This window comes from Cucurbita moschata, unplaced genomic scaffold (assembly GCF_002738365.1).
Source record: "Cucurbita moschata cultivar Rifu unplaced genomic scaffold, Cmos_1.0 Cmo_Scf00036, whole genome shotgun sequence".
Lineage (NCBI taxonomy): Eukaryota > Viridiplantae > Streptophyta > Magnoliopsida > Cucurbitales > Cucurbitaceae > Cucurbita > Cucurbita moschata.
Genome location: NW_019268552.1, coordinates 701,588 through 712,150, shown reverse-complemented (window position 1 = coordinate 712,150; position 10,563 = coordinate 701,588). Strand labels below are relative to the sequence as shown.

The following is a 10,563-nucleotide window of genomic DNA, read 5'->3' as shown; positions in this document are numbered from 1 at the left end:
AAAAAAAAAAAAAAAAAAAAAAAAAAAAAAAAAAAAAAAAAAAAAAAAAAAAAAAACCTCTCACTCACCCAAATTAGTGGATGTTATTAAAAGGAGTGTCGATGTCATAAACAAAAAGGAAGAGAGTCATATGCACGCTGAAAAACACTAGATTGTCTCTCCATCAAGCCAAATTAACCAAAGGTGTGAATTTGTGAACCCACGCTAATGTTTCACTCCATTCTTGTCCATATAAGTGATTCGAGAACAAAACATGAAGCACGGATACTTTTATTCACTTCCTAAACTTTCTAGTTTGTGTTCAATAAGTATTATGTTTTCAATTTTGTGTCCGGTAAGTTCTTTGATTTATCAAATATTTTAAAATTTATATGAACCTACTAGAATTCTAATGTGAAATTCCAATTTTGCCCTTTTGGTTCATACGGGAGAAAACACTAAAATACGAGCGAAATTTCAATATCAAGGGAACCTTATGGGGCGTTGAAATTGGAAAACAAGACCGAGGAGAGCTCGTGTGCAGCCAGAAAGACATCAAGTTGGGCTAAAGTAACTTGGTAGGTGAGGTAATATATCACTGTCCTCCATTCTCTAGTTGACATGTGTAAAGTTTTAAGCTTCAAAGTGTATATACGTAACCGTATCACGTCCCTTTGCCTCATTAGCTCGACTACGACGTCGTTTACTGAAAATGACTTGACAATTTATTTCCCTCTCATTATTCTCACAAAAGTAAAAGAGCAAAAACGAACAATAAAGTTATTTATTTATTTCTTTCTCCTCTTCTTTCGCTTTATAATAATGTGATCCAGAAGAAATAAACCTTACAATTTCCAAAAATAAATTTGGGTTAAACTACACTTTTAATTTAATTCTTATAATTTTGTTAATTTCTGTACATTAATTAGGTCGTTATTTAATTTAATTACGTGACAGCTTAAATTTATTAAAATTAATGAACATAGGATAATTAAATAAAATTTAATAAAATTGAATTTAGGATATGCTTTTTTTTCTTTAAAAAAATCATTAATCAGTTGAAAAAAAAGGAAGGATCAATGTCGGTGGCTTTAATATAATATAAGAATATATATGGCCTAAACCTTCTTATTCTCTATTTTTTTATTCTTTTTTTTAATTAATTAATTAATCAACTTTATAAATAATTAAAGAAAATTATCTCGAGGTTGAGTTGCTGTCACGCTCTTCATAGTCACTTTATGAATCTAATCCGAATAAAAAAAAAGAAAATTGATGAAATCTTTATTCACAAGTTTTTGCAATGGAATTATAATAAATCATTATTACTACAATTAATAAATTTTTTTTTGTCATTATTTTGCAAGCAAACTTAATTCGCCTTCCTACTCATATTTCATCATTTCTTTTTTATTTTATGATCCATAATAATTACAAAGAGTAAATTTACCTAACATCTCCGTGAAATAATAATATTAATTATTCAAATTTATGAGTTCAAAAAGTTCGTTCAACCAAACCAAACTTGATTTGAGTTGGATTCAAATAAATGAAAATTTTATGGATTAAATTAATTCATGAAGTTATTATTTTTAAGGTGTTTTTAATTTCATAATTTCTTTTACTATTTATTTTCTAACTATTCTTAAAAATAATTTTTAATATCTTTCCGTTAAAATTGAATTACAAATTTTAATAAAATGTTTGAAAATGAATAAATATATGTCTTACAAACTACTCGTTTATGTTTATTAAAAATAAAAATTTGAATAAATATCTCGAACAATCAAAACCGATCCAACTGAAAAAATGTATGGTTGGGTGGGTTGAGTTGATTTTTTAAATAAGGATTGTGTGGGTTGAAAATTTTCAGACCATACAATTAAATTGGGTCTAAAAACGTCATAACTGGATCCAACCCAACATTGGATTCGAGGCTTTTTCTATTTGAAATCTTCCCAAATTTTATAATTACAAATATTACTTAAAACCTATTGTTAATTAAAATTTACGAGTTCTTTTTATATATATATATATATATTCCTTTCCTAGAGTCTTGTTCATAATGATTAGACATTGGGCATGAATGCTATAACATAAGGTTTTGTATATTGATTAATTAATCGCAAAGATTTTTGTCACATAATTTGTGAATAAGGATAAGTAGGTGCACCAAAAAATAAAAAAAAATAAAAAATAAAAAATAATTGTAGTGCAATTTAAGTGTACTTATTATCTAATTTTAATTTATGCAGAGTATTGGTGAATTGGATTAGATTGACAAACTTCTGATCTAAAATTCAATTGAATAAAATTAAGATTCTAAAAATAAAATATTTATTTATTTATTTTCATATTTAATTAAATTTAGCAACTAGATTAATGTATATTTTGGAAAATTGGAGAATAAATAATAAAAAAAATAATTGTAAAATCAAATAAAAATAAAAATAAAATAAATAGGTGTATATAACTGTAGGTAAGATTGTCTATTTTAAAATTAACAGTGAATTGGAGTTTGACAGAAATTCATGAACTTTATAAAATTTTGATTTATTGAACTCAATTGTCACGGTTTTTCGGTTAACTAATTTTTTTAACACTCTGTTTATTTTTTTTTTTATTAGGTAAAAAATTCGAATCCATGACCTTTTAATCCAAAAATTCTTAATAATTATTAGAAGTGGGTGTTGTTCGTGGGAAAATGATTTTTGAATATTTTTAAATATATATTTGCATTGGAGGACAACTTAATTGATTTACAAATAAATAGAATTAAAGAATCAATAAAGTTGTCAAACATATAATAATTTCAATATTTTTCCCAAACAAAAACAGTGCTCACAAATTGAATGCTATGAATTAAAAAAGAGAAAAATGGAATAATTCATCGACAATTTGTTTGGATATATTGACATTTGTAAAGTCAACTAGTAAAAAAAAAAAAAAGAAATTTGGTGGTTTTTGGAAAGAAAGTCAATGGCCTATAATTCTTTTTAGAAGAAAAAAAAAAGGGTTTTGGGCCACACACTTTAGTATTGCATTTATCCCATTTGGATCTTTATTTTTCTTTTTCACGACCCACAATAAACAATAAATTATAATTTTAAATTTATGATAATTTAATCTTTAAATTTTAAAATTGAATAATCAAATCCTCAACGTTCAAATAGTATAATCATTACGAGTTTTTGTATATAATATATAATATAGAGAATAATATTTTTATGGTGTGAAGAGTAAAATATGGGAAAATAATAAATGAGAAAAAAACGAGAGTGGCAATACAAAGGGAAGTGGAGACAAGCATAGGACAGGGCATTGAAAATGAGACAATGGCATGTGTTCCATTGGCCTTCATCATTTTCTCGAGTGGATTATACGCTCTTTCGTACCATGATTTAATGGAAAAAAGTACGTGTTAATTACTATTCCGTTATACCGACTTTTTGTAAGAGCCCACCGCCAACCTTCCATAAGAGCTCAAGCATGAACCTTCCGACCTTCTGTCTGTTAAACGTAAAATAAATCATATCTGTATATACTAAGATAATCTAGGATTTACTAGTTTTTTACCAAATCTATGATTTCATGGTTTATCAAATCATAGATTTGGAATGTAATCTTCATTATACACATCTATAAATAAGGTCGTGACTCATATAGGTCATTGTGCCATTCAATCTAACACTGTCAAACCACAACTAGTAAATAAGTGGGGATCTCACATCTCCGCTCTTTCTTCCCTTTTAATTACATCTATATTGATCACCGTAAAACCCAAGCCTTATAGCAAACAAAGCTATTGTTTTTCACTAGAGAATACGACCGATAGATAGATTATGGGTCGGTTTGCAATCACATTTCATAAATTTACTAGTCACAAGCTACAACTAACTCTGTATCATATAATAAGAACAAGATCAAGCATCATTTTAGGCAGAGGTCCAAGTTTAAGTGCAAAGGCTGAGCCCTTATCCCCTCCATAAAGACCATATTCATCTCCAAGGTCGTCGTCATCAAGCACAAGTACAAGCACGTTTACTTAGTTTCTAAAGTAACAATGATAAGATTTTGCTGATAATGTTGCTGCTACATCTTCCATTTGTAAACAAAAGCTTTTTCTGTACAGTATGGTTTCCAAGATACATCTTAGTTTCAGCCAATACATTTCGCTTTATAACTCTGTATTCCTCCTCGAATTCCCGTCTTCTTCTTATTCTTCTTCGCTCGTGCTCCCGTCTCTCCATTGTAACGGAACAGACACTGCAACAAGTTCCAAATCCAACTACTCCAACAAGATTGGTGACTCTACACTCCCTGCCGCTCTCTGTCCATTTCTTGCTTCATTTCTACTTTGCTGCACGAACAAAAATGGTCAAGCCCTTTTTCATGGTCCATGGAATCCACAAATAACTTCCCCATATGGGATTCGTTTCTTTTCAAGACCCACATCGAAAATTCACAGTTACGAAAGGAAGAACTAGCGAGAAAGAACTTCAATGTCTAAAAAGTAAGAAACGATCAATCCATTGTTAGGAATCACGACTCTCCACAATAGTATGATATTATCCACTTTGAGCATTGGTTCTCGTAGTTTTGCTTTTAGTTTGCTCAAAAGGCGTCGTACTAATGGAGATAGTATTCCTTACTTATAAACTCATGATCAACCCCTTAACAAATATATATGCCAATAAGAAGTGATCGATGAAGCCTTTCTACAAGCAAAAGTAGAGATTCTACATAGCTTAGCAGGTAAGCATGCAAAAGTTATAGCCCAGCCTTTTGCTATTATGATATCAAAATCAACAACTAGTTTGCCCTTCTTTTCATATTCCATTGGCATATCAGCAAATTCCAAAGCAAAGGTACAAAGGAAAAGAAAGGAATTGAATACCTGCGCCCTGAATGATTTGATTACATGTATCAACAGCTTGTCCCCCGCTATCTGCCTCACTCGCTTGATCAGCTCATGCCTCGATATCTTATGATCCTACAATTCAGAACATGAACAAAATGAGATACAACAAGAACAGCCTACATAAACAAACATAAGGGATCAAATTTTACATTACCCTGTGCTCTTTGTGATACTTGCTGATCATGGCAATTTCTGGAGAAGGTAAAAAGTTAGAGAGAACAGATATCAGAGCTGGGAATGGCATCCAAGGGGAGGTTGGCATTCTCGAAGGCTGTTTAGCCTCCTTCGATCGAGGAGGAGGAGGAGGAGGAGTTCTAAAACTGATTAGATACTCAGGCAAGATGTGTGTGTTCATGTGTGTGCTCCAAACTATGTATTTCCTTGGTGCAAAGAGATCATCAACGCCAGAATCAAACGCTTCAGAACTTGGATGATTCTGTCTAGAACCAGGATGAACAAGCTCTGTTTTCCCCAATATGACACGGCAGAGCAATAGATGCCGTAAGCCATCTTCATCAACAACAGTATCTTCCAGGCTGAAAATTTGAACAAACAATCAATCAAATGGGGTTAAGAATTCACAGTTTGAAAAAACAGGGAAGAACAAAATTGTAGATATTGAGTTTAATTCTGACCTTTCTAGAGGAAGAGCATCAGGGGATAGATAAACGCCACGGCCAAGAAACTGCGAACTCTCGGGCTTGTTGCAATGGGCAAAGCCATAGCCGAGAATGTTATTGATTTGATCCTTAGAAGCACCCAACCAAGCGTACTGGACATTGGCATTACCCCCATTTTTCTTCGCTATTGCTTGCGAGTAAATCTGAAAGGCGTGCAATCGGGCTTGCCCAATATGAGTCGAGTGGCTATTCTTGTAAACAGCCGAGACCGTGGTTTGCGGACCAAGTATTCCCAAACCATTAACGAATCTTCTCTCGATTAGGTCGTAAATCTTGTCTTGTTCCACAAGTTTAACCAAATCCCCATTGCGCCATTCCAATTGCTCCACACTCGGCCCTGAAATTCCGCTTTCAGAATCCGAAACCACCGACTCCTGATCGGGACCGTTAAAATCTCCGTCATCGGAGAAATCATGGTTTCCCGATGTCTTGGAAGCCATTAAAGGCTCAACTCCATTTTCAAGACGGTGATCGCTTCCAAATAGCTGAAACTGTAACCGACATTGATCCTGAATGTTCTCCATCGATTACAGACACAACGAACAAGAAAACAGAGTACTAAACAAAGAACCCAGATATCAAACTGGGCTATATAGAATCCGAAAACGATCACCGCCAATCAATGACGGTTCGAATCGCCAAATTACTGAAATATAAAACGAAAATCAAACAAACCCAGAACCCAATTCAAGAAAGAAAATCACAAAAACAGAGGAAGATCGAAAAACTAAATAGAACCCAGTAATCTTTTAGGAGAAGAAAAGAAACCCATCGCCGCCAATCCGAAGTCGGTGAACAAAAAAAACTTAACAGTCAAGAAACAAAACGGGTACGTATGAATCTGCAAACTGGTTACTCAAAAGGGATACTGAATTTGAATGCAATAAGATGAGAGTGGGAGAAGAATGAGAATAAGAAGGGCTGATGTTAAGAATGAGATAGAAAATATAATTGGGAAGGTGTGTATTATCATTGATATTGATATCCTTTAAATAGGATACAAGCCAGTACAAATGAGGAAAATATAAAATAATTAAATACTAGAATAAAATCAAATATACTCTAAATCAATTCATAAATGGAAGAATATTAAGATATAATATCTAGGATATATTCCATAAATAATATATCTCAACACTCCCCTCAAGTTGGAGAGTGTATGTTAATCACGTCCAACTTGTCTTTAACTTGTCTTTACGGTAGGTCAATAACACCCAAATGGTCTTTCACTCTTGTCTTCCCAGTAATGAAAATATCTGTCAAAAAATAGACCGCCTTTGATTGGTTTGCATTTTTAGACTTTCAAGAAATTATTGAATTTTCAAGAAAGATGCAAGACTCAGAAGTAGGCCGCCTTTGATCGGTTTGCATTTTTAGACTTTCAAGAAATTATTGAATTTTCAAGAAAGATGCAAGACTCAGAAATAGACCGCAATGATTGACTCGAGGATTGATAACTTGTCCATTTAATTTGATTTGGAACAAGTGAATATCCTCCCTGATCACTTGTTGGTCCATGCATAAATGCTTTAGTGGATAATGACACCAAGATCGGTGTTTTGGATCACTTGAGAGGCTGTGAAAGAAAATACGAACATCTTGAATATGTCACCTTAGAGCTTGGTGAGAAATTTGAAGATGCTTATAACGTATTCTTGATATTGGATGATTGACGATGATAAAGACTTCACTGATGGTTAGGGTTTGGCTTTAGGTTTAATACTCCCCTTGGACTCTGAGTCCAAGGGGGTATTAGGAATACCACGATCGGTGCTTTGATATTAGAATATCAAGATCGGTGCTCTGATACCATGTTAAGAATGAGATAGAAAATATAATTGGGAAGGTGTGTATTATCATTGATATTGATATCCTTTAAATAGGATACAAGCCAGTACAAATGAGGAAAATATAAAATAATTAAATACTAGAATAAAATCAAATATACTCTAAATCAATTCATAAATGGAAGAATATTAAGATATAATATCTAAGATATATTCCATAAATAATATATCTCAACAGCTGATCATAACTTGGAGAAGAGGATAAGGAAGAGCAGATTGGCAGTTATAAGAAGAAATTGGACGGTTTCAGAGGATTCTGATGGCGGTGCGCTACCAGTTTTTCTTCAACCCATCAGATTTTTTTTTTAAAAGCCCGTGCCAGAGAAGTGGCAATTCCGAAACTCAGTAGATATTTTTTTTTCTTTTTTTCTTTTCTCGAATTTTCTGATGCTTACGCAATTACCTTTATACCCTTGCCACGTGTCAAAGTTCCATCTTTTTAATTCTTATCCACTGTGGTTAAATCCAATTATTCTTTATAATTACAATTTGAGTTCAAATCTATCACGCATGTAAATAGTTTTAATAATTATTTAATTAAATTTTAAATACCTTAGATTTAAATAATACTTTTAATTTTAATTTTGTATTTATATATTAAAAGTTTCAGTAACTTTTTAGATATAAATTTAAAATTCTAAAAATAATAATAAAAGAGAAAGGTTGGGAAAGTTGGTAACCACATTTTTTTCATTAAATTATTGGGCTCTTATTATTTATCTTAGTAATAATAATAAATTAATAACAATTCCTATTACTTCCTTAAATAAAACTTGTAGATGGATTTGTAAATAATTCCCCCTTCCTACCATAAAAATTAGAATCTTTCACGTCGGACGAACTTATAAAAACTTGTAAACCATGTAAGTGATAACAAAATAAGCTAAAAAAATCTATGTTGGTTTGTGCGAATAGCTGTCTTCACTCCATGTCGTAAGAGATATAGGAGAACGTCTGCCAAATATGGAGTCTAAATCTTGGGTAAGGAGAGTTACAAGAAGACCTGTCTTATATTTGAGCCTCCCATAATAGACAAAGCAGATTTTATATCTCTCGATTCAATGAATCTCGAACATCATAAGGTGATCTTTGTAAATTTGAGCGTGCACGTGCATGAATTAAAATATAATTTAGTGTATATATCAAGTTGAAATTATTCTTTTGTGGAAGGTTAATTTGGGGAATTGGATGTATAGTCGACCAAAATGAGGTACGATGCCTTGGAGACAAAGAAACTACCATTTATGATATTACTTGTGAAATAAGTATTATTATTTAACAACCCATTATGAATAAACAAATAAATACTATATATCATAAATAACACCTTTATTATTCATATTAATTAATACACATGTTGGGTAACTTTTATTGATTATAATTGTATAATTAAATTGTTGAGCTAAGCTTATTCTAATTTTGAAAGGAAATAGAGTTATATTTATTTTCGGAACATGAAAATAATCCTTAAATATCTCGAATATTCTAAATAAAAATTTGATAAACATGAATTAAAATATATATATATATATATATATATATATATACCTTCTTGGAGCATTCATCAAAGCTTTCGGAGTGACTCAATTTCCACTTGGGAAAAGGAATATTGTTTTTAAAAAATAAAAAGGAAAATTAATTTATTCACATTATTCGCTTTCTTAACTTTGAATTTTTTTTATTTATTTTTATTTTTATTTTTATTTTTATTTTTTGGTCCCTCCCCTAAGCTTTTCTTACCAAACGCGTGCTTTGAATTTCATGGCTCTATTAAATGTTAGAATATTTAGATATATTTTTCAAAAGGCTAGAAAAATAATGCATTTTCTTAATAAATATTTTGCTGACTAATTATAAATAAAATTTATTTATTTATTATAAACCTAATTGTAGCTCAATTTTAGTTGTCGCTATTGATTGTTAGCACGTTTTTTAGTGATATATTTTTTTTTTCTGATTGATATTTGTATTTAATTTTTGTTTTTATGATACGGGATTATAATTTATAAAGATAAAGTGTACTTTAAAAGATTGTTTTTATATATCTTTTTTTAATTATTTTATTGAATCGTTTTGTTTTGAATTCTCTCACCTTCGTAGTTAAGAAAATGAATAGAACTTTTTTTTTTTTTTTTGCTGAATATTGATTTGTCAAACGATCGTGTGTTTAACTAAAAAAATTCTTTAAAAATTAAAAGTTCGAATCTTTTTTCAACTTTAAAAAGTACAGTTCATATTCATGTTTTGGTCGTATCATGCGAAACATATAGTGGGTTGATGATATATAAATCAACTAAAAAAGTTTAATAAAATAAAATATATAGAAACAAAATTGTGAATTTTATTTATCTAGTTTATTTTATTTTACTTTATTATTTAAAATTTAAAGAAATGGGCCGAAGGATATTGGGCCTCTGTAATGGGTTTTTTTGCATTGTGATGGACTTGGGCTTTCATTCTTGCTTTTCGAATGAAATGGGCCGAAGATATTGGGCCAATGTAATGGGCTTTTTGCATCGTGATGGACTTGGGCTTTCCTTCTTGCTTTGGAATGAAATGGGCCGAAGGATATTGGGCCTATGTAATGGGGTTTTTTGCATGGTGCTGGACTTGGGCTTTCCTTCTTGCTTTGGAATGAAATGGGCCGAAAGATATTGGGCCTGTGTAATGGGTTTTTTGCATCGTGCTGGACTTGGGCTTTCATTATTGCTTTTGAATGAAACGGGCCGAAGATATTGGGTCTATATAATGGGCTTTTTGCATGGTGCTGGACTTGGGCTTTCCTTCTTGCTTTTGAATGAAATGGGCCGAAGGATATTGGGCCTGTGTAATGGGTTTTTTGCATCGTGCTGGACTTGGGCTTTCATTATTGCTTTTGAATGAAACGGGCCGAAGATATTGGGTCTATGTAATGGGCTTTTTGCATGGTGCTGGACTTGGGCTTTCCTTCTTGCTTTTGAATGAAATGGGCCTATGTAATGGGTTTGTTGCATTGTGCTGGACTTGGGCTTTCCTTCTTGCTTTTGAATGAAATGGGCTGAAGGTATTGGGCCTATGTGATGGGTATAACCTGGTTCAGTTCAACAGAGTCTTAACAAAAAAAAAAAAAAAAAAAAAAAAAAAAAAAAAAAAAAAA

At 31.5% G+C, this 10,563-nt stretch overlaps 1 protein-coding gene across 1 annotated transcript; it reads right to left on the bottom strand.

The window, feature by feature from the left end:
• Nucleotides 1-3,824: 3,824 nt before the first annotated feature.
• LOC111431671 (probable inactive poly [ADP-ribose] polymerase SRO5) lies at nt 3,825-6,505 on the bottom strand. Its single transcript, XM_023068377.1, has 4 exons — nt 5,536-6,505; nt 5,055-5,436; nt 4,877-4,972; nt 3,825-4,339 (listed from the first exon to the last, which is right to left on the bottom strand). The coding sequence occupies exons 1-4, from the start codon at nt 6,102-6,104 to the stop codon at nt 4,268-4,270; spliced, it is 1,119 nt and encodes a 372-aa protein (XP_022924145.1). The 5' UTR covers nt 6,105-6,505; the 3' UTR covers nt 3,825-4,267.
• Nucleotides 6,506-10,563: the final 4,058 nt, after the last annotated feature.

Bases quoted from the DNA above. Each gene is read 5' to 3' on its own strand.
- LOC111431671 (XM_023068377.1), bottom strand. From the start codon at position 6,104: ATGGAGAACATTCAGGATCAATGTCGGTTACAGTTTCAGCTATTTGGA. The intron at 5,437-5,535 runs GTCAGAATTAAA...TCAAATTTTCAG, and splicing joins GATGCTCTTCCTCTAGAAAG to CCTGGAAGATACTGTTGTTG. The intron at 4,340-4,876 runs GTATTCAATTCC...TTGTTCGTGCAG, and splicing joins TCAAATCATTCAGGGCGCAG to CAAAGTAGAAATGAAGCAAG.